Source organism: Orbicella franksi, chromosome 4 (genome assembly GCF_964199315.1).
Source record: "Orbicella franksi chromosome 4, jaOrbFran1.1, whole genome shotgun sequence".
Lineage (NCBI taxonomy): Eukaryota > Metazoa > Cnidaria > Anthozoa > Scleractinia > Merulinidae > Orbicella > Orbicella franksi.
The window spans coordinates 12,775,322-12,799,800 of NC_138148.1; the positions used below are offsets into that span (position 1 = coordinate 12,775,322).

The window sequence follows — 24,479 nt, forward strand, 5'->3', positions numbered from 1 at the left end:
TGATTGAATTGTATTTTACTTTTAGAGGGCAACAAGTTTTTCAGTAATTTTAGTTACTGTTGAGTGTTACCCTCATAAAATACTGTCTCTTACTTACTTACTGACTTACTTTGTTATCGTAATTTGATTAAGGTGATGAGTCAAGTTTCCATTTTATTATTTTTAATCAGTTGAAAATCTGAAGTGAAACAAAATATTATATTACTTCATTTATATACTCTCCTATTATTCAAGATATTTACAGGCCTCGTGCCTCAGATGAAGGGTTCTTTCGGAGTTGTATGAGAAGAAATTATGGTCTGTTGATATGGGGCAAAGAGAGGGTCTTAATGGAATGGTGGCTTTTACTACTCACGGCAAATACAAACATTTTCACTCTATTCTACAAAAAGCTAGAGACAGATGGCAAAAGTTTCATTTCGTGCCGTTTGCCGTAAACGTCATGCTTAACCCTGGGAAACTTCACAAACACGTCAACAAAGGCTTGCTGCTCTTTTCAGCAAAAACCTCATTTCCTGAAGGAGGCTCGAGTTAATGCTCATAAAGTGCCTTGTTTAGTTCAACGTTCCCTTCTCCTGTTATAGCTTTACCAAATGCTCGTTGAAAGTTTTGCAACTTGCAATGTACCAGACTTATGCTTTGAGACGTAGCCATATCCAGCTTAATTATACCTAAGAGATATCAACATTTGCTGTTTTGTTGACGAACAGCAAGCGGCACTGGTTAGTGAAGAGTGACATCTGAGAAAAGTATCATTCACTTGATCGAATAATTTAGGATTCCGGAAACAGGAATAAAGAATAACTGGCCTGGTGCAATACCTACTCTAGTAAATCAAATCATTTTATTTTGTTCGGAAGTGATTTGACGCCAAAGGAGCAACAACTCTTTTTACAGTTTTCATATGTTTTGACAGTTGTAATGTACGCTGGAAGTTTGGGATATACAATAGCAACAACAACAGAAATTCCCCTCGTATATTGAATATAGTTTGCCGGGTATTGCTGAAGTTAATTTTCCCGATATTCTCAATATTTAGTTCTTATTAACGGAGTGGGAAGTCTTTATGGGATATTCTTGACTAAGGACGCCAGGACGGAGAAAACGCATTGAAATCTGTACTTGCGGCCGATGCAATATACATTACTATATAACGCTTAGGTGAGGTACTTCTGGGGATGCTTTGGCCGTGAGGGACTAGGTTGCAACGGATTTTTTTTTTTATTGTTATTGGCCAAACTCGAATGATTAAGCGTAGTCCCGTTCAGCCACCTCCTTTCTTATTGTTTAACAAGTTCCAAACGTTTCCGTGTGTCTATCGAGTTGAGAAACACGGAAGGAAGGTTTGGGGAACAATATACAGAAACCCCAGGTGTGTTTTTTCCTCCTTTTTCGAGTCTTCTCTATCAAACATTTAGAAATAATGTAATCAGCCGTTGACATAGGGCAGTTTTCAGTTGAGTGCTGAAAAACCAAAACCGAAGTGTCACTCTCGCCACTCACAAAGGACAAAGGCAATCCAGTGAACCAATCAATCCTCTTACAACATGCATGTAGCTGTGAAGGTGAATTAATCAACATGACACGAGCGTGGAACAAAGAAAAATTCTGAGTCCCCGACAGGAATCGAACCCATGACCTTCCGAGCCCGCCCGGTGTTCGGGAGGTCATGGGTTCGATTCCTGTCGGGAGCTCAGAATTTTTCTTTGTCCCGCGCTCGTGTCATGTTGATTGATTCACCTTCACATTTTATTACCGAGCTTAAAATTCATCATCTTTATTAACTTATCATGCATGTAGCTGTCGCCAAGCGCAAGAAAACGCTTGCGACTGAGTCATGATTAGTTTTGGTCCTAGGCGGTGGCCCGAATTTTTTTTTTAAGCCAATAGCGCAGCGTAGAAATGCAAAACCAATTACTTTTCGATACTCAAGTGAAAACCGCTCTATTGGTTTGAATCGTGTTGTTTCCTCGTCAACTTCTCAGTACTGAATCAAGGCATTGAACGCTACTGAACCTTCAAGCCATGTGTTGAATGGTTTGTTGAACCGGGCTTGTTGAACGGCTGTCTTTCCAAGGCCCGGCAATTACTATGTCTATATTCAGAAGTAATTCAACCAAAGACCACATCCCAACAGCAACCGAACAATTGTCCCTAGCCTCAGTAGCACTCTATTAATGACTGGGATTCACGGGCATATCAGGTCAGCAGCACAGAAGAATACTGCATCTTCTCGCGGTGTATTACATTCAAATGCTGGAGACTGGATCTTCGTGAAAGTCATTGACTAAAACCAAATTTTGGTTAGGGCCTAATTACAGTGACACTGTACTTTGGTGTTTATCAAATATGAGCGCGGGTGTCTTCGAGAAGTAACATAATGCAAGGCGAAACTCAAGAAGCTCAACAAAAGTAAAAGGAGTTATATTGTCGAGTCTCAATTCACTCTGTTATTTAACCTGCTTTTACTTCAACTGACAAAATAAAAAGGCAAATCTGAGAGTGAATCCATCCAAATTATGCCACCGTTTTGCCCATATTTCAATGGATTCTCCAAACTTAAAATATACATGTTGAATACATAGTAATCTATTACACCTTTGATAACATTGCAATCGACACCTGACACTGGTATATTCACACATGCCTTAGGATTTAACCAATCAGGTCCGTGTATCACATGCCACAAAAATCTGAAAAGAAACGTAAAGCAGATCGATATAACGCACGAGTCTATTCGAGTTTCCAGCAAGCTTCGTACTGCAGTGTTTTTAACGTTCTTTTAAACGTGCATTTTAACCTTTATTTCAATAGCCGTTTCTATTTTGCTATTAAACTGATTCTCCAGAAAGGGTCAAAAACTTTCGACTTAATCATCTCGGTTGACGCGTTCGTTGCAACGGTTAGTTGATTGTATCGTAGAACAAACTGCATTCGTTACTAGGTGGGAATTTGGGAATGTCTAAGTTCTGTTGAAAGGGGTGCTCCGTCACAAATAAAACGAAACAAGTTCTAAATTTCTCTATACCCTAGCGACTGCAAAGTCCTGGCCAAGCGGACTCGCAAGTAGACGCTAGTTGAAAACCTGGGTCTACGTGCGGTTCCGTTTGGCCAGGCATTGCATGCATTTGCGTTGACCTCCGATAACTTGCACTCACTTTAGTCGAGATCAAATATGCACGCAAATTTCACCGTTGAGCCATCCAATACAAGTCAACGCAAGTTGAGTGACGTCCATTCGTTGTTGTTAAGGTTACATCTTGACCGCGAGGGACTAAGGCTGTAGCCTGGAAACGGCTTTATTTACGACTGTCGCGTACTTGCGAGGAAACTTACGAGTCTTTTTGGCCACCAACCCAAGTCCCTACGCAAGTTTAACTTACAGCTGCTTGCAACTACTTCCGAGTCCGTTTGACTAAGGCTTAACACGAATAAGAATTGGAATTCTTTTTCATCGTTAATTAATTAGCCAAAAAAAGTAAACGTTAATAAAATGAAGATTAAAACCTATCTTCTACACAAATAGCAAGCCCTCCTCTCGAACGTTTTAATATAATACTGCCTTGGGCGGGTAAACAATGAAAACAATATAGTAATTTTAAAGCTTGCAATTGTAGCACAGCCGACTGAAAGGTTATATTTTGATATTAGGCTAGCAGAAAACAATGGACATTTCAGAGAAATGCCTCAAATGACGTCTGATTAGTGAGTTAAAACATGGACCACCAGGAGGTTTTAATGAAGATGTTTGATTTGGTCTGAGAGAATGCTGGTAAACAAGAGGAAATTAAGAAGGAATTGTCGCCTGATCAAATAATTAGAGCCGCACACAAGATTAGGTAGTTTGTAAATTTTAATAACCGTTTGGGCAAGAAAACCAGCGAAAAACATAATTAATAAGATTACTAGATTTGACAAATAATAAAAAAGCGTTCTTGATACGACTTAGTCACAACAACTTTACTTTAGTTTTATTAGTATGTAACATAGTGATTAGTTGGTCAAGTTACCAGACTGCAGGGATCCGTTTTTGTGTTTTTTTAGACTACTTTCAGTTAACAGCCAGAAATTGATCTCGTTATTTCGCACACGTGTTCAACTGTTGCCATGGTATCAAAGCTATCATCAATTTAGAAGTTTAGAAGTCTCATTCTAGATTGTTTAGTTTTCATAACAAGACTGCGCCACTGTTTCTAATTAAACTATCCCAATATTTACTGAGAAAGCATTTTATCAAAGTGAGCATCCTGCTTTAGGGACGTATTATGCTGAAGTCGTTCGGACGCGTAGCTGCTTGAACACAACTTGGAAGATAGTTTGCAATCTCAAAGGTCAGTGATCTTCTTGGATACTGTAGGTGTGGTGTTAAAAAAAAAAGTGTAGGACAACTGTTCCTATTCAGTTCGTAAATGTGGTCGAGCGAGGAAAGTAGAATTTTTCTGTAGTTAACTAAATTTGGCATTTCACAAAGAAAAATAGTATAAAAAGATCTCAGCTCGGTAAAATAAACTCAGAAAAAAAAAATTCAACTTAAAGACTAAGTTTATTTTGAAATAAGAAGAAAAAATAGAGTTTTTAAAAAAGAAGCGAGGTGGGACAGATTTAACACTGCTATAGTCAACACGTTGATACCTATGACGCTTCGAAGCTAGAAACGAGGCAAAGAAAATCTCTCACTGTCCGTCATTATGCAAGTGGAGGAGAACAAAGATCTCAATCAAAGTCAAACTGACGCTATAAAAGGTAAAGAAGTCTTTAACAAGTTCAGACAGTAATTTAGGCCACATAAATAACCGGTACATGTTTAACGGTTAACTGATTCGGAGGCACTCTCTTCCTTTTTTTTTTTTCAAATTGTGGTAGCTTCAATATTTGTGAGAAAAGTTCGGGAAACAAGAAAGCGTCTTGTGTCAATGATGCAATGATGAACTGGGTGTGTCCGAAAGTGTGTAGATTTCGTATTCCTTCTTTGCTGCCGACAACTGATGTGCAGCTATTAACAATTACCCTCTTAAGAGCCAGTGCCCATAACTATGGACCAAACAACGGCACAAGTAGAAAAATCGATTTTGCTCATTTTTTGCCCATAGATTGGCCCTAGCTAGTAAACAAACGGACCATAGTTAGTTTCTGATAATGCAGCTTTTTTGGGGAGAAATTTGCGAAAAACGATTTCGCCCCGATTGAGCTCAAAATCTACTTCCTGTTATGCTAAATTTTCTGAAAATTTGATTGCTTTGCGCGTCGCACAGCAGCTACTTAAGAATCTTTCAATGGTCTTTACATTCAGCTCAGGTCTTCATGGCATGACTGAGCGAAAAATAAAATATATCGAGGTTTCGTTTGAGCCCGAAACGAGATCGAACAGAAACGCAAAATATTACGATGTGTTGTAAACGAATTATAGCACTAAAATATCGCCATATTTTTCTATGGGCTATAACTTTAAACCCCATAAAAACACTTTCTACGGATTAACTGTACACCCATCTGTTTGAAAATCAAAAAACATCTCTGGGCAAATGGTTTTAAGTCGCCCGCCTTGGCCTGTGCTTCTCACAAATTTTTCCCTGAACCGCCGTGAGAATGTAAACAATTGCGTGACGCGGGCGGTCACCCTGAATACATAATTCGTTTCCAACAAACCGCAGATGGCTATCTTAGAACATTTGGGTGAAAAAAGAAAAACATAATGGACCACTTTTAACTTTAATATTTTGAAAGTCATCGCTTTGGAAATTTCGTTAATTGAAAACGCCAATTAAAAACAATTTACTTGGAGTTCGGGTGTTACTACTATGTCGTTTTAAGGGCCCATTAACCGATTCATGCGCGCGCTCGCGCGCGTTGCTAAGGAGGTGAAATTTCACTTCCGGTCACTTACGTCAGCCTGAGCGCGGAAAATAAAAACAACTCAAAAATTTGCAAATTCGCATACATTGTAGATGTTTTTCTTTGTGTTTCGCAAAATGCAAAGAAAAAAAAATTCAAGCAAAGGCAAAATAAGAGAGAGACAGAAAAAACAGGAACAATAGAAAGAGAAAAACTAACTACCTGCGGCTTTGTTTGATCTTACCGAAGTGCGCTGGTAGTGTAAATTGCGCACGCGCTGATAGGGTAACTTCCAATAGATATCGGGTGCACTTCCGGTTTCTTTAAATGCTAAAGGAAACGCGGTTTTTCATTAAATCCAGCCTTTTTCGACGAATTTCGATTAAAGCCAACGTTGGCAACATTGCTATGCATTCCTTTTTCGAAATCATGCTTTTTTCAGAAAATTACGAATTTTTCAATATTTTGAAATGCTCTCAAAATCTGACATTTTAGAAATGAAACAAAATCGATGCATGGCGTAATGAGGATTTAAATTAAAATATTAAATCAATGAAAAAAATCCCGAGAAAGTAATTTGCCTGGGAGCCTTTGCATTTTTTCTGTATCAGTCACATGACCATGGGCGTGGCCTGATGACGTCATCACTAGTGTTACTGGTTATGAAAAAGTTGAAACACATGAAATAACTCTGAACTAACTAAAAATGAGGAGGTTAGATGAGACTAAATTTTCCTTAGCAACGGCTCGAAAAGATCGGTTAATGGGCCCTTAAGCTGTCGTTCTTTCTTTGATCATTTTAATTACAAGAACGAGTACTAGAAAGAAAATCGTTCTAAGTTCATTTGTTAAATGTAATGACAAGTTGATATTGTTGGTTTGTAGCCTTACGTGATCTGAAGGAACGCTACAGTAATTAAATTTGTATTTGTTGATTTCGACGGATCGATTTTCCGTTAAACCTTTTTATTTGTACCAGCACATTTAGTGCCTTTTCTCCTGCTATAAAGTCGGAAAAAGTAAAGTAAACAAATCCTAAAAGTTTAAATCATAAATAAGAGGCATCAACAGTGCGAGTGTCTCGGTAAGCTGTTAATTTGAACAATTACTGTGCTGGACGGATTGCTTTCCAGGTTACGCACGTACTATGCATATAGTTGATTGTGCGCGAATGTTTCTGTTTCAAACAACTGAAATGCTCAATGCTTTTTTTCTTTTTTTCTTCAGTCTTAAAACTTAAGGTTAGAGTTAGGCTAAATCCTAAACTGTTTTGGTGACCAACCTATTTTTTTGCAAATTACTTAATCAAATTATATATATATTTCATTGAAATTCGCTCTTCCGTGGCCGACTTCCGCGAACAAAACAAGATGGATGTTCGCCGTTTATTTAAGACTACAATCCTGGTCAAAAGTGTTGGGACAGTTACGGCAGATGACTTCACAGGCAGCCTCTCTTAAGACCAAAACCGCGCAAGCCCGCCTACCCAATCCCCCCTGTCAATGTTGATAAAAATCTCGAAGAAAAAAAATCTTCGACAATAACTCCAGAATAGCCACGTTTCATGAATTGTTCGCCTCCTAGAACAGTATTCTCGAACTAAAGAGACGATGAGATAGATATTCACGTCTTATTCCAATAATAACGATTTTTCAGCAATCGCGTTCAGTTCCAACACAACTGTCTAAACACTTTCTATTGTCCCTTTTTCCTTTTTTCCCACATCCGATCTAGTCTTCAGAATAGCTTCATTTTCTTGCAACATTGCTAGGGGGAGGGGGTCAATTGTACCTGCTTCTATTCATCTTTTGTTCTAATACGTTAAGGACGTAGTTGAAATCGTCGGTTTTAGCGCGCAAAAAGGGGAGGTGTCCCAACCACTTATGGCCAGGATTGTAGGTTTACACTAGAGGAAATTGTTCCGGATTTGTGATGAATCCGGAACGTTTTAGTGCCGGATTGATTTTGCCGTTTACACAAAAGTGGACGAATCCGAAATAAAAACTCCCCGGTTTGGTCGTGTCTCCGGAGATTTTGAATCCGGAATTTAAAGTGGGAACTTTGAATCCGAAAACTTTTGAATCCGGAGAGTCGTGTAAACGATTTTCTCTCGAATCCGGATATTTTTCCGCCTGTGATCTTTTGAGTTTGCAGTGGAACGAAAATGGCGGATTACATGATCCAGTCGTAGTCGAGTCGTAGGCACATTGATGGCCATTTGATGGCGGTCGCTGGGTGATTACCTCGTGCTGTTTCAAGTGTAGGTTATCACTTTTATAATGGGTAATGCCATATTCCTCAGAAACCCAATTTATACTTTACTGCGCAGATGACGACGATGGCACGATCGAAAACCTCGACGGTTCTAGATATCAAGTAAAGACCAGAATAAATACCTGGAGGGACCTGACATGATGGACAACAGTACCGTGGTCAGCGAGTTGAAAGAAAACTTCAGACTGTCTCAACCTACCCCTAGCCTTATTTTCGGAGCCATTTTGTTTCTCGTTGTCGAGGCAACAAACTGCTTGTTAACCATTCCATCATGAATGTTCCCGGAGTTATCGCCGTGTGTAAACGGTTAAGAATCCGAATATCCTTTCACTGTAAATCCCTACTAATCCGAATACTCTAAAATTGATGAATCCGGGAACGTTTACGAGTCCAAAAAAACTCCTTTAGTGTAAACCTAGTCCTACATCGACCACTGTAATGTTTGTTTGTCTACCAGTGTTATGATCTGCAAATTTCAGTTAATTGATCGAATAACCAAAGTAGAAAAGATGGATTTTTTTTCCCAGTATGATTGAAACTTAAACGCAATTTCTTCCTCGGCTAATTCAATTCAAGAAATTCCGGGTTTTCTAGCTGAGTTTGAGTATATTGTGTAGGTACAAATTTTCTACACAGCTAGTAGCGCTGAGATGCCGTCACGCAGTTAGTAGTTTATAGAATTTATGGTATTTCCACTTGACTTTATTTGTCAGTCAATGATTCAATTGCCATAAACCATAGAGGATTGGTTAAGTGTATCTCTAAAACTGCCAATGTATTGTAAGTTATCAGGGAAATCAATAAAATAAACAAGTGTTAAAATCATTTCCCGGAGTACTGTAGTAACGTTCTTTATCAGGGATGTCGTGGGTGTTGCAATGCAAATGAAAAAATATATATATTTATACTAACTTAAAAAAAAAAAAGGAAAACATTTTCCATTATTTTATCGACACAACGTTTCAAAAATTGCTTTCATTGGATTGCTGGAAACGAATATTTACTCTAGAGTGGCTATCCGCGTCACGCAATTGTTTACATTCCAACGGCGGATTTTGGGCAAAATCTATGAGAAACACAGGCCAAGGCGGACGACTTGAAACCATTTGCCCAGAGATATTTTTTGATATCCTAACAGGTGGGTGTATATTTAACCCGTAGAAATTGTTTTTGTGGTATTTAAAGTTATAGCCCATAGAAAAATATGGCAATGTTTTTATGTAATAATTTTCTTGCGACACATTGTAAAATTTTGCGTGTCAGTTTGATCTCTTTTCGGGCTCAAAACTAACTTTGATTATTTTATTTTTCGCTCAGTCATACCACGAAGACCTGAACTGAATTTAAAATCCATTGAAAGATTCTCAAGTAGCTGTTCTGCGGAGCGTGAAGCAATCAAATATTCGGAAAATTCAGCAAAACCGGAAGTAGATTTTGAGCCCAATCGGGTCGAAATCGTTTTTGGCATATTTCTACCAAAGAAAGCTGTATTAGCAGAAACTAACTATGGTCCGTTTCTATTCTTACTACGACCTATCTATGGACAAAATACAAGAGAAATCAATTTTTCGACTTGTGCCATTGATAGGCGATTTAGGTCCATTTTTATAGGCATTCACTCTTAATTACTCCTCTTCTGGAGAATGAACTAGTTGCGCATGCCCGGTTACTTTCAATAGTGATTTTGGCGTTCTATGACAGGTCATGCTGTTTTTGGTGACGTTGTTCGCATCCTTGGTTCTGGTCAGCTCCTTACAACAGGTATGTACAGACAGTTTCTTACGCAAAAGGTCAGGTTCTCCTCTACTGTGATTTACTGACTATGATCGAAGTTGTTATAATTGTACAAGGCCGAGCGTAGTTAGACCAAATACTGACAAAGTGTACTTCGGGAATAAGAGGACATTTAAAGAATGAGCAATACTTCCTTTAAGAAGAGTTCGATATTTATTGAATTGAAAGGAAAATAGCAATTTTTAGTTACTAGCTTTGGGAAAATCTTTTTGAACCTCTTCGATCTAGCCGTTATACAAACAAAAAGTTTGTAAAATGGTAATTGCACTGCTTTGATTCGAACTTATTTTCAATACGAATTTGGAGTATTTAGTTTATAAACCAAACATGGACAATCATTGAAACATCTAGTGAAATTCAAAATTGAAATTTCTTATTTTTTTTTTTTTATTATTATTTCACTGGATGTTTCGATGGCAATTTGAAATTTTTTAGCGTCGTTACGTAAAATAGTGTCTTTCATATGACATTGCCCATTTCATACTTTTAATTTTAACGAGCCGTAAACGAATAACTTTCTGAGCCAACTGGCTTTTCTACTCGGTAGCCACGCAATAGTTACACAATTATTTAATGATTGTTCCGTAAGTTTCTTCCTCTTAAATAAACGCCAATAAAAGAGCCCGGCCTTTATACGTAAACTATTTAAAAATTTGAGACAAATCTTTGAATTAAAATAGATTTTCATCAAATTATCTCAAAGGCTGCATTTAACTATGAATAGAATGATACGAAATTCCGAATTGATTGGTTGTTTTTTAAGTTTTTGTTAGGTTTTAAACAGGGAGAAATCTCGGTTATGTTGGTACATGTAGCTTCGAATTTGTCTTTCTTTTTATTCTCGCTATTCTCAATTTCGTCATGATAAAACTAAAAATATCTGTCTGGATTGAGATGGTGCTGAGGCAAATTGACTAAATAGCAAAACGCGCACAGGAACTGCAAGGTCTTGTTATCTCACGACCATTATCATATATAAGCAAGAACACGAAATTAAAAGGGGGTTTTCCAATAGAAAAGATAATTAACTATTTGTTACTGAAAAAGTGAATTGTTTACTGAACATGTATGCCTCACAGGGAACTTATGTCCCTTCTGCACATCTGGAGGGTGGGGTCCCAGCGGCCACTGATTACGCCGTGAATCAAGGTATGTATCACAAGTTAAAACATATTATTACCGATTTCAGAAATTTCGGAGTTACAGAAAATTGAAAATCTGTTATCTCTTACTGAACAGACATACAGCAACATGGAATCTGTCTGTTTTATCTAATGAAGAAACAGGAACAAAACTTAATGACGTCATATATACCTCTGTCCCCAAATTGATCATAAATAAGAACCCATCAAAATGCAGCGAGAGAATTTGACTTATCGTATAATGATTTATCGACAGTATAGCAATGTCGTTTGTTTCCTTGTCGATTTTTAGTAATCACCACATGGAACACTGATGACCCCAAAAGCCATGCGTTAGACGGGTTCGAGTATACCAATGGAAGACTGCAAGTGCCCGAGGATGGTCGTAACTATGTTTACATGCAGATGTACTTCAACAAAAGGTCACACAACAATAACAACCGTGTGGCTCTTTTTGCCAACAATCGTATTCTCTTGATGATTCACAAGGATATGTCGCCCGGACAGGAGAACACCGGTTTTGCTGGAGGCGTATTCCAATTGAAAAAAGGAGAAAAGATCTACGTGAAAGTCATTGGTTTTAACACCAAAATGTGGTTGGGGCCTAACCACAGTTATTTTGGTGCTTACCTGATATAACCTCTGATATTTTAGAGAAGCAATTTGATGCAAAGCAAAACTTAGAGAGCTCAATAAAAGTAAAAGGAGCGTACATTGTATTGTTTACTTGTGAGTCAATCGGGTATGAAACTAACTGTTAATGAAATGTCCGCCTGGAAAGGGATAATGGGGAGGGTATAATGGGGTGAATGAAATAGGGTCATGCTTGACCTTGAAGAGATTGACCCGTGCGCAGTGCTAACATGCTCTTAAAGCCTCATTTAAGCTCATTGTTTAGCGACGTAGGAGTTCTATCCGAAAACGGACCTTGCACGTATAAACTTCGAGTGGTCCTCTTAGAGCAAACCTGAAACCACATTTGTAAGAATTAATGAGATAGCGGTGCAATTAATGCATAGTCACTATCACTGACATCACGTCGACGTGCCCTTAATAATAACAACTAAGTACGTTTTTCCTCGCAAAAAGAATTTTAGCTATTAGTTCTAGTCCTGCATTATGCAGTTCCTGTCATTCTCTTTGGAGTATTAAATAACTGGAGAAGCTTACATCGCTTCCTGATCCTGACACAACAGTTCGCGGCTGTATATCTTTCAACAGTGGGTTCTGACTTCGAGCAAACTGCGATAGAAAGCCTTCGTAAAAGACGGAACTGAAGACAACTGGTTAGGGTTTTTCTTGATTTGAGGCCATACGCTCTTCCTTCCAGATTCCCTTTAGCGCAGTCATGAACCACAATGGGCCAATTTTCGGTTTTGCAACGGGCGATAGGGCATAGAAAGTCAAGGATTGAAACAAACAAAACATTTTTAGGTAGAAATACTCGACAACATACTAAAATTGTAAATTTATTTACTCTCCCCAGCCCCTCCTTCCCACCAACCCCTCCCCCTTGCAAAGAAAATAGAAAATAATATTGGGCTAACGGTATGTTTTGATTTAAATGTAAAAGAATAGGATGTCACTGGTGCCTTTCCTTTAGCACTCTCTCACGAACTTTCCATGTACGTTTTTTTTTTTTTTTTTTTGTATTTTAGGATCAGTTTGTTCAGTTTGAAGAGACGTCAAGATTTATGTTGTTCCGTATTAGGGTTATGCTATGTTTCGTGACTTTGTACACTGCATCGCAGCCTTCAGCGCTGACACAAAGCATCTCAAGTGTGTAATTATGCTGACCCTATTCTTGCGTTATTAGTTCAATCGGTATATAAATATATGACCCACGTTTGGTATGGTTTTCCGGTCGTCACGGCGCGGCACATCACATTGAAAGTCTACAAAGTAAATGGTTTAGTGGAAACCAGTTTCAATGGTTTGAGTAACTCGCTCAATAAAATTCCGTCTCGGCCATATTTACACCGACTTAAACCATCACTCCGATTCGTGTTCAATGCAGTTATTTCTTTCCGCATTTTGGAAAAGCAGTGTCGTGTGACCTCGTGGCACAATTTTGGCGTTTTGGTTGACGATTCGTAGAAGTTGATGCTGACAATTCAAGTAAGATGAACGTTAACTTACTGTTCCATACAAGTTAGTATACTTTTCTTTTCAATACTACAAACCAGGCACCGGCTGTACGAGGGCTGCATGGATAACGCTATCAATCGGATAAATACCTATGCAGTGGGTAAGTGTTAACAAAACAAATACGATATCCACTGACAGTGATTTCACTGGTGGATAGCTTTAATCAGCCTTCGAACAACCCTGGCCAGCGATATATTTTTAAAACCGAGAGTAATCTTCATTGTAATCTTCGCAATTCAGAAAGATTTTGTTCACGTGCAGGCCTTTGTATAAAGCGAAATTTTATACGTATCGTAATTACCACATCCAAGGTAAAACAAAAAGACTTCAATTCAAATATCTTTTCTTCCGAAATTCCCACTTTCGTCAAGATCAAGGTCACAAATTTTCATTGATCCAACTCAGATCATGGAAGCTTTCCCAGTCTTATTCTTATAGGGGAATCCTTGTTTACAATATTTGCCTCATTAGCATAAGCAATTCGGTTTCTGATGGAGCTACAAATAAATCAGTTCCGAATATTGAAAGGTCATAGTTCAATGAACATGAGCCTGATGTATTGAATACTTTTTGTGCAACACGGAGTTTAAAAAGTCAAAACGTTACAAAGAATGTATCAGCTCATTAGCGCTTTTGCAACCCAAAACTTTTGTAGTTTTTGAAGGACAATATCTCCTTGAATATTATTCCCAAAGAGCTTAACATTTTACCATGTATTAAGTTTCACTACCTCTTTAGCTGCCTGGAGTCAATTCATATCTAACATGTTTCCTTCTGTACGCAAGGCCGTATGCAAATGAGCAAAAATGTAAACAGTGACGTCAGTGTGAATCTCCCTATACTTAGTGAAAATAAGTCAAGCATGTTGTAGTTGTTCTTTTCGATTTTCTGGTAAATTGAGTCCGTTTAGTCCGTATAGGTGTCCGTTACAAATAGTCCAGCGTTCCCGACCAGCGTTTTGAATCTCCAGATCAAGTTGGCGGTGGTAGTTTTTGCCTTAGCTTTCTCAAATTAACCTGTTGGTTAGTTTAATTCTAACTATGGGCCGTTTCCGCCACTGAACTTTTGCACATAATTATCGAGAGCTAAAGGCTTAATGAGGACGTAATTAAAAATATTCGATTCTTTGTCAGCAGTATCATATTTTTGTAATAATAAAAACAATAGTAACGATTTGTACAACTGTTTCAAAAATTTTTTCTCGTTTTTTAATTTTATTAGTTATTTATTTTCTTTTTCGTTTTTGTTCAAGCTTTTTGAGAGCACTTTTTCAGTTACTCTTACTGATTTCTAGCCTGCGAACGCAGACGTTTTTCCGGCTGTCACTTGGTTCCGCCGAAAAATAACGTCTGCGAACCCAAGCCAGGAAACGATTTCTGTGACGTAATGACTTTTGTTTCTCCTTGGCCAATCAGATTCCATGATAGAATGAAACTCGAGTGCTCCTCGCAGCGAATACCTCGCGCAGTAGTTCTGGGGTTATTTGAGCTAAACTCTGATTGGCTTAGAATTCCTACGTCACAGAAATCGTTTTCTGGCTCGGGTTCGCAGACGTTATTTTTCGGCGGAACCAAGTGACAGCCGGAAATACGTCTGCGTTCGCAGGCTATCTGGTTTCAGAACCTTGGTCAGATTGTGTTGTTTAGGGACCTCAAGCAAACGACAAAGAGCGCTACCAATCAACATGTTTAATTAATGAGCAGAACAAATGCTGGCGCGTACGTTATAAATCTTTAAACCTTCTCAGCCCTCCTCTGCAAAACAACAACGCGAATTGTCAAAGTTCTACTTATTATGGAGGCCGTAACCGACGGCGACTAATTTTTCGTATTTTCATTTGGAATTGAACGCTGGTGTTACATCTTTAGCTTGAGCAAGTTCTCAGACCAACAGGCGTTCTCAACAGATATGATCTTGAAAACTGCGAAATTCGACGGTAAAATATGAATTAATTTTCTCCTAGGCGTTGTTCTCGTGGTCGCCGTCGTCACTGCTTAAGCTTCCTGATAATATCGATTAGCTTCGGGACCTTGACAGAATGGGTCATCGTTGTTTTGGCCCTCTCTCCTCCGCAGAGGTTCGAACGTTCGTTATATAAATCCGCTGTGCAAAGTGAGTGCAGGCGCAAAATCGAATGGATCGATCAGCCGTCACCGGTAACCCTGTGCCTGCACTTACATTATTCAGCGGATCCTCCCTACCCGAAAAAAAACCTTTGAGTCTCTGTGGAGGAGAGAGAGGTTTTGGCCACTGCTGGAGCATATTGGCTTTGAAATTTTGCCAGTGCGCAAAAACTCTCGTTTGCCTCGGTTCTTTGTCAGTGCTCTTTGCCAGTGTTCTGTGCCTTGAAGGGCACATGTTTTAAAGTGGTTAAGATATACTTACCAATTAGATTAGGAGCTCGAGATTTCTATCGCTTGTTAGCATAAATCTACTAGCGTTCTATCACGAATGCCGTTCTCTGATTAGTTACGCTACTCACTATCTATTCTGTGATAGATAGTGAGTAGCGTAGCGGTGTGCGCTTGTTACAAAATGAAGGCCGCTTCTTGGTGTTTTTGAAGTGTCTGTGAAGAGGATTTAGATAAAGTTCTAAACGACTAGTAGATTTATACTAAAACAATTAGATTATTCGCTCTCGATTTCTATGCGTGATAGCTGACTCGGGCTGCACCCTCGTCAACTATCACGCGTTAGAAATCTCGAGCTCATAATCTAATTGTTGAATAGAAAAAAATGCTCCAACATTACTAAACAAGCTATGATCGTTTTTTTTTAACAATGCAATTGCAAGTTACCATTGCAACGGTAAAACCTGATAAAAAGATCTTATCTTTAATTACACGCTTGTACTCCAAAACCGGGTCTAGCTTCACTCATCTTGTTATATTTTTGGTTTAATTGGGAAAAGAGAGGTGATATATTGATGTAAGACTCAGTAAAACGACGTCATAAAATGAAGAAGTGGCGCCAACATACGGAATTATTTCTTTCAGATTTTAGACGCGATCTTAGATCGGAGTTTTTATCGAGCGGCAAGGAGACAACCGCAATTTAACGTCGATGTCTATTAACCTCGGTGTGAAAAAGAGACATTTCATTTTTGTTTTCCTTTTCCGTTTACTTTCAGTAATTGCCGAGTGAAACTGCAACGATTCCAAGAGTTATGCATCTGATGAACCACTTTGAGTATACCGCTGGTAGATTGTTAGTACCTGTGGGTGGACGTTTTGGCTATGTCTATCTTATCCTTCTATGCGTGTTTGTCTTCTTTCTATTTTGTCCCTCACCATCCAAACATGTTCCCTCAGCTCATCTCGAGGGTGGTGAACCTTGGGCAGAGTACTACCGCAAAGGTCATGGTATGTTTTTTATTACATGTGTTAGTCATACTTTCGTAAAGAGCTATGTGCCTTGCTGTTATTGCGCTCAAACCTTGGAGATGTTGAAGGGTAAGAGAATTAATCCCCTATATAGGCCTTACTGTCAAGGTAATCCCTCGCAAGTTTCATTTAGACATGGTTTCTAGTTCCCGCGGATGAAAATACCACGAGCGTTGCGTAGATGTTTTTTGTGGGGGATGGAAATCGTGTGCAAAGCCTCTTGGCATGTCCCTGTGTCTATAGCTCCCCTCACATGATCGGTTATTTTACATGTCCAGGGATTTTTTTTATCGGGATTAAAAAATAGCATTAAGAGACCTTAAGAAAAACTCCTTTCTGGGGGATTACCTCTGTTCACCTTCATCCTGTCTTGTTTTGAACGGATTTCGATAACAGTGATGGTAGCAACAACGCAGCAGGAATTTATGAAGGTCCTCTTGCGTTGTGGATGCAAAGGAAAAGCAGACTTAATAGCCTGTAGATAAAGCCCTCGCTTACTACACAGAGAAAATTGTTTATTCTCAAGTATGGGTATAAACAATGTAGGCGTGTTCATCCCTCGGGATGGTAAGTTAAAATCAGCCAACTGGTCTTCGCTGTAAGGAGACTACACAAGAAGAACAGAAACCATATTTCGACGATATTCTTGGTTTGAAAAACTGATTATCCACGGAAACTGCAAATGAAAAGTAGCTAAAGGGTTAGTACAGAGTTTGTAGTGAGGGACACGAGACTACTCACATTAAAACTGAAAATTTTGATTTGGTGCCTCATCCGTTTCTTTTCAGTAATTACGGCGTGGAACCCCAACGATCCCAAAAGTCATGTGGTGAACGGCTTTGTGTACCACAAAGGAAGACTGCAAGTACATGTGAGTGGTCGTTACTATGTCTATTTTCAGATGTTCTTCAACAGCAGAGAATATCACCACAGCAATCGAGTTGCCGTCTATGACGACAATCGCATTCTCTTGATGATTCACAAAGATATGCCGCCATTTAAGGAGAATACCGGTTTTACCGGTGGAGTATTTTTCTTGACAGCAGGAGAAAAACTCTACGTAAAGGTTTTTGCTTTTGATATCAGAATATGGATGGAGCCTACCCACTGTTATTTTGGTGCTTATTTGATCTGAACTTGATCAGGAATCTGTTTCAAAGTGGAATTTAGAAGACTCAAAATATCTCAGTAGAAAGTAAGCATTATTACTAGTTTGGCAATTAGTTAAGTTACTTAGTAATTTATTTGAAATATCATTCATCAATTTAGGCTAAACTTGACCGCATTGTGTAACTTCTTCCTCCGCGCTTATGATTCTTTTTTTTTTTTTTTTTAATTTCCCCCCTTCCACTCAAAAAGAAAGAGAGGTAGATGTGGATGGCACACGTTTTGCATGTAGCAATCCCGCTGCCTGTAGAAATGGCCTATGGTATTACAGAACGTGAGGGAGATTTATAACAATAAAGCCAACTCTGTCGAAACCGGAAACCAGGAAGGCAACTCCCTGCCCAGGACGAGGCATGCACATACGTTCAAAAGTCAACGCTATACAGTGAAACCTCTATTAAGCAGACACCCTCGGGACCTTCCCAAGTGTCCGCTTAATAGAGGGTGTCCGCTGAATAAAGGTGTCTAACAATTGCGCAATGTTTGTTAGCAATTAACATTCAACGGTTCCCCTGTACTGTAATAAAGTTCCAGGTTGTTAACGAAGCTACCGTACCCAGAGATCAAGTACATCAGCTTTCATTACAAACTTTAATTTATAAGTTAATAAAGATGGTGAATTTTAAGCTCGGTAATGGAATGTGAAGGTGAATTAATCAACATGACACGAGCGTGGGACAAAGAAAAATTCGGAGTCCCCGACAGGAATCGAACCCATGACCTCCCGAACACCGGGCGGGCGCTCTATCCACTGAGCTACGAGAACTCATGGAGGACAAGGTCATTTAACTGAGTTCATATATGACAGGTGTCCTGCATACTGCTAGGATCAACGCTATCGAATTCATCGTGAGTAGTGATAAGTTAATAAAGATGGTGAATTTTAAGCTCGGTAATGGAATGTGAAGGTGAATTAATCAACATGACACGAGCGTGGGACAAAGAAAAATTCTGAGTCCTCCCAGGTGTCCTGCATACTCACGATGAATTCGATAGCGTTGATCCTAGCAGTATGCAGGACACCTGTCATATATGAACTCAATTAAATGACCTTGTTCTCCATGAGTTCTCGTAGCTCAGTGGATAGAGCGCCCGCCCGGTGTTCAGGAGGTCATAGGTTCGATTCCTGTCGGGGACTCAGAATTTTTCTTTGTCCCACGCTCGTGTCATGTTGATTAATTCACCTTCACAACTTTAATTTGTTTGTAATGACGCCCTTTCCATACAGCAATTTACGGGTACATTTAATTGACTATTTCAAGGGCGTAATCCAATGCTACATTGTCAATTCAGTCCGGTGTCCGCTTAATAGAGGTTTTTAACAATAGAAGTTAGCGAAATACACTTTATTTTAGTGTCCGCGTCCGCTTAATAGAGGTGTCCGCTAGATAGATAGATAGATAGATAGATAGATAGATAGATAAACTTTATTTAAACACGATAATAATTAAAGCTAAAAGCTTGTGGGGTCGTGTATTTAAATTTAACTTTGCTAAAAATTTAAAATTACGATTAAAATGTTTAGATTACAGTTCCTAGATTTACAATAAAATTAATTATTTAATTAATTGCTAACTAGAACTGTTACTAAGTTAATCTACTATATGATTACAATAAACTAACTGAAACTAATTGTATATAAAGTCACTATGTCTGTGACGGGTTGTCGAAGCCGACAGGGCGTTAAAGTTAAAATCTTTAAAATAAGCTCTATTTACAACCTGCTTTCTAAGGTCGAAAAAGCTTGAAAAACTTTTATGTTGTTCGTGGCCGCTGAACAGGGGTTCTTTATAAAGGGAAATATAACAGGTTAATTTCGGGACCAGGGTAAGTGTCCGCTTAATAGAGGGTGTCCGCTTAACTGGGGGTCCGCTTAATAGAGGTTTCACTGTACTTAAAAAGTTGACTCTGTCTGTGAGTTCTGAGACTTGGTTGAACCTAAGATTTTCATATATCATTTCCCTCCATGTAAAGAATAGTACGCCCTCTTTTTTGTTCTTTCATTGGATTGTAAGAAACGAAACTTGACTACTGATTTGGCAATTTTACAATCATTATTTATATGCCTTTTTTTTGATTGGCCAATTATTTTTTTTTTTAATTTGCTTTTTTTTAAATTTGCTAATTCTTCTTATCGGTCTCTGACTCCATATTAATGCTACAGTCTTTCTCTCGGATGAACCTAAACAAGACTTAGAATACGCCTAAGAATCGCCATCTCTTTTATTGATAGCGCATTAGCTAGACTACAGACTTCTATGATTGCACGGACAACGTAAAAGAGTAATCGCTTTATACACCTGTAGACATTGCTAATTCTTTTAATTATATATTAGGATATAAATTTTACTTGTATTTAAGATAAACAACAAAATTAAAATTGTTTAACACCTTAATCCAAACGACTTTAAATAAGACTTTCTAAATGACTTTTGGTGACTGCAAGTTGAATAAATTTTCAAATATCACGGGTAGTGTAAATCCTTAATTTCTCGAGGTTTCATGCGATTGCTTATTAATTATATGGTAGATAAAATTACGAACGTGTCTACATTAATTTGCACCGTAGTGGAAAATAAAAGTGCTCTCGACCAATCACAGTGTAGTAAACTTTCCCGTCATATAATAAACAAACTGGCTTGCAAATAAAATCACCATGCCTGTCTAATGGTGCATCGTTCCATAAACAATAAGAAAACTATATCTGGTGGTTAATACTCTTGCCCTTTATGCTTTCTTGATTAGCTTAAATAATTATTTAACAAGGCGAAAGAAAATCATTAGATATTAGAAATGAAATTACATATTAATTTACGCATTTAGATTAAGATTGAGAAGCAGTCACACAATTGATGTATATCACTCAGAGCATAAGATGCAAGAGTACAATTTTGTGCTTCAAGGCTGGTTTCCAAACTTTATAAGCACAATCACTTTATGCACACTTGATGAATGTTAATTTTTCACGGAGATAGTCCGCGCGAGAGAAAAAGAGAGAAGGGGGCAATTTAAATATTCCCTGGAAAAACCTTATTCCTGGTTTAAAAAATCAGAATTTTAAACCTGAGAGTGCGTATCTGAGGCTGGTTGTGTAGACCTAAGAGAGGTTGTAATTTAGCCCAATTTGTTTAGAAAAAGCACTTCGTGTTTCGAAAAAAGCCACCCCTCCATTAACTTCATTGGTTTTTCTTCGTGCTAAGAAAGCTAAAGGATAGAACCAAGAGATTATAGGAATTGTTCAGAAAGCCTGAGCAAACAAAAAACAATTGCGCGATTTTGGCAGAGGAAAGTCTAAGTTCGATAATCAAGATTGTCACTCCGCCCAAGTCTCGCTCCAAAAGTCACTTTCACACCGTTCCAAGATTCTCTGCGACGAGAAAGAGAAAGTAAACAGGAAACGAAAGGTTAGATAAATTCTCGTTTATAAGCATAACGTGCAAAGTTGAGAAGCAACCGGCGACGCTTAACTTGATTTTTTTTTTTATTTTGGGAACAATTACAGTTGTATGAAGTTTTCTTGAATCTTCAACTGGAACTGTTTTCGCAGCGAAGCTTTTCAAGCGGAAGTGAGTACTAGACTTGGGTATATATATATATATATATATATGTCAGTGCTTTCCTCGTCGCCAAAATCTTGTTTTGGGTACAATATTTCAGTAATAAATGCAGCAATTTGTATCTAAATGCATCATATTTGTAGCCATATCTTATGTGCAAATAAGCCTGATCGAAATATAAGTATATTGTTAATTACACTGTTTGCTTTTAAACGAAAGTCAAATGTCGTTTTCAAGTAAATAACCGATTTCGAAACTAAAGATTTCATCTGATTGAGTGCGACTTTTTAAACTGATTGATGTGCTGACTTTTTATAAAGTCGTTAGGAAAATATTTTAGAGGAAGTATTTTGCATTGGATTGCTATGCATCTATCTCTTGATTGCCTAAGAAGCCGTGACAAGCACCTTCAGCTTGACCTATTCTTGATCATGCGACACGCCATTTGTTAAGAAGATTTTTCTCAGCATGCCTGTTGAACAGGCACATGTACATGTGATTTTGAATTCTAACCAAGCATTTCATTTCAGTATTATATCCGATACGGGGGGGGGGAGGTGGATCTCATACAAAAAGGACGGGGGTGCTCGTCTTACCTTTTTGGGGTTAAAAACAAGGTTGTGGTACAAGGCCCACAGCAGGAACTTTTGCGATACCTTTTAGGGCATTGAGCGGAAAGATATGACTATAAAATGTTTAAGCAAGCAACCGGAACGATGATCCTGCTGGTATACGTTGGATCAATAATGATCTAATCGGCTTTGCGTATAAAATGAAGAATACAAAAGCAGAAACCGACACAACGTAGAATGATGTTTTGAAGGTGTACTATATTTCGGCTGGCCAAACCAGCCGTCTTCAGGTACAATGGAAGATCTTCCATTGTACCTGAAGAAGGCTGGTTTGGCCAGCCGAAATATAGTACACCTTCAAAACATCATTCTACGTTGTGTCTGATTTTGCTTTTGGAAAAATATGACTCGATATGATGTGATATCGATTTAAGTATGTGGTTGCGAGACTTACTCCTTTTATTATTCTGAATAGAAACATGGAGGAGACTATTAAAATCTCAATGGCAGTTGCCGGCCTGTTTTCTGTGACCTTGACTACCACCAATCCTTGGCTTGTATTAGGAGTCGTTGGTTTGGTGTGTGCAACAGTTATTGCAGTGAAGGGAATGCAGTCAAGCGGAGAAAAAAAAAGAACAGTTAACTTGAGAGGAATCTGTTATTAGAATGTAGCTAACCTAAACATCTCGCTACAATTTACAATGTTTGTAATCTATAGAACTACTGTATTTGAACCAATGAATTGTGCATTACTCTAAGACTATTTTCATCATTCAACAAGACAGCAAAACATATGTAATTTAAAATAATATTTTTTTCATAATAAAGTTATTTTATTATGTTTGCTTATACTTTACACTTAAACAGTACAACACAGACTACATACACTACTCGCAATACAACAGAGCTATTAACACTACTTACAATACAAGACAGCTTCTTCACCCTACATACTGTAAAGAATCGATTTAAATAAAATACATAGTGTTATTACACATGGACTTGTAAACCGTGACACTAATCTCGTGGAAAGACTTAGATTGAAAGGGCGCTGACCTTGATTAGACGTTACTTGGAGCTGCCATTTCAAATCCAAAATAATGTTCTTAATTAAGGTAGTTTTGCTCTGTAACACTCAAAATATGGAGAGGCCAAATAGCCTAGTACGGTAACACTGGGCACAAACACCTATTGTCCCCTACTGCGATGTTCCACCAGACCCTTGTTGTTCACAGGTTGGATAACGCTATCAGCCGGATAAACCATTCGGAAATGATAATCCACTGGACTGTCATTTACCCAGAGAAAAAAAGGAACCTTGATAACGTAAATAAAGCTCTTATTGCAATTTACTCTCTTTGTAGAAAATCTTTGTAATCTATAGGACTACTCTGTTTGAATCAATGAATTGTTCATCCGTCTAGCGCTATTTTATCGTTCAACACGACAGCAAAATATATGTGTTTTAAATAAAATACATGGAGTTGTTAAACGTGGTTAACCGTGACACTTATCTCTTGGAAAGACAAGTAGATTGAAAAGGCGCTGACCTTGACTAGACATTACTTGGATCCCCAATCTCAAACCCAAAATAATGTTCTTAATGTTTTTTTGCTCTGTAGCACTTTAAATTGCGAGATGCCGAACGGTATATATGGTAGCAATGGCAACAAAAAAATAGTCCTACGGCGATGTTGTAACAGACCCTGGTTGTTCAACGGCTGGATCACGCTATCAGCCGGATAAACCATTCGCGGAAAATCATAATCCACTGGACTGCCATTTACCCGGCGAATGGCATCATCTACCCTGTGAACCTGAGTATCGGAACGTGTTCGTGTATAAATACAATGGCTTTATAGTTTGATAATATAAACTAGCAAGAAAAGACTTGAAATTGAAAACACTGCAAATTACAACAAACAACACCACTTTTCCTTAAAGAGAAAATCGTGAGCTTAGAGTCTGAAAGGTATACCGAAGACAGCCGTGATAAAGAAATCCTCGCCAAAAACGAAAGTCCAAGAAAATTTTACTTTGGAGGACAAAAGGTGCTTTTTCTATAACTTAGAGGGAAAACGAAGGATTACGGAAGAAAATAATGTTAGCTCTAAAACGAAAAGAGGCAAATCCCTGGTGAAGGATTCTAGACTGTGGCAGTAGTACAGAGTTCTAAATCGAGGTCCTCCTGCGCTGAAAAAGTTTTTTTTTAGGCTATTGGCATAAAATTTCGGCATCCCTCAGGCGTCATAATCTGAATGATATTAAAAGATATCTGTAAGATGTCTTTTCTGAAAGATATTTTTTCTCCCTTGTAGGAAACAACACCCCATGGTGACCAACGTGTGCAATTTCAACGAATGGAGGGTTGAAGATTCGAATTAAGAACTCGTCTTATTATATGGCTAGCTCCGTGAGCGGATGAGATGAACAGAATCCTGCGCTGTGATTGGGTACCCGAGCGGCCTTACCCCCTTGGGAGTACGCGCTGTCCCGAGCAACTTCCCCGAAGCCCCCATATAATAAGTCATGTATTAACGAGGTTTGGCCTCGGTCCATAAACAGGCAAAAAAAACATGGCCAATATCCAGCCATCATGATCTTGACCTC

The 24,479-nt window shown here is 38.4% G+C and overlaps 2 protein-coding genes and 1 pseudogene across 2 annotated transcripts; all 3 read left to right on the forward strand.

The window, feature by feature from the left end:
* Positions 1–24,479, forward strand: part of LOC145483445 (uncharacterized) — a 147,754-nt pseudogene that overhangs the window by 51,799 nt on the left and 71,476 nt on the right.
* Positions 4,271–11,746, forward strand: LOC145483467 (uncharacterized). Its single transcript, XM_081461974.1, has 4 exons — positions 4,271–4,331; positions 9,808–9,867; positions 10,980–11,049; positions 11,335–11,746. Exons 2-4 carry the CDS (start codon positions 9,811–9,813, stop codon positions 11,679–11,681), a joined length of 474 nt encoding a protein of 157 aa, XP_081318100.1. The 5' UTR covers positions 4,271–4,331; positions 9,808–9,810; the 3' UTR covers positions 11,682–11,746.
* LOC145483815 (uncharacterized) lies at positions 21,612–22,569 on the forward strand. Its single transcript, XM_081462359.1, has 2 exons — positions 21,612–21,854; positions 22,318–22,569. The coding sequence occupies exons 1-2, from the start codon at positions 21,766–21,768 to the stop codon at positions 22,532–22,534; spliced, it is 306 nt and encodes a 101-aa protein (XP_081318485.1). The 5' UTR covers positions 21,612–21,765; the 3' UTR covers positions 22,535–22,569.

Bases quoted from the DNA above. Each gene is read 5' to 3' on its own strand.
- LOC145483467 (XM_081461974.1), top strand. From the start codon at position 9,811: ATGCTGTTTTTGGTGACGTTGTTCGCATCCTTGGTTCTGGTCAGCTCC. The intron at 9,868-10,979 runs GTATGTACAGAC...TATGCCTCACAG, and splicing joins TGGTCAGCTCCTTACAACAG to GGAACTTATGTCCCTTCTGC. The intron at 11,050-11,334 runs GTATGTATCACA...GTCGATTTTTAG, and splicing joins TGATTACGCCGTGAATCAAG to TAATCACCACATGGAACACT.
- LOC145483815 (XM_081462359.1), top strand. From the start codon at position 21,766: ATGCCTGTTGAACAGGCACATGTACATGTGATTTTGAATTCTAACCAA. The intron at 21,855-22,317 runs GTGGATCTCATA...TGTGGTTGCGAG, and splicing joins TCCGATACGGGGGGGGGGAG to ACTTACTCCTTTTATTATTC.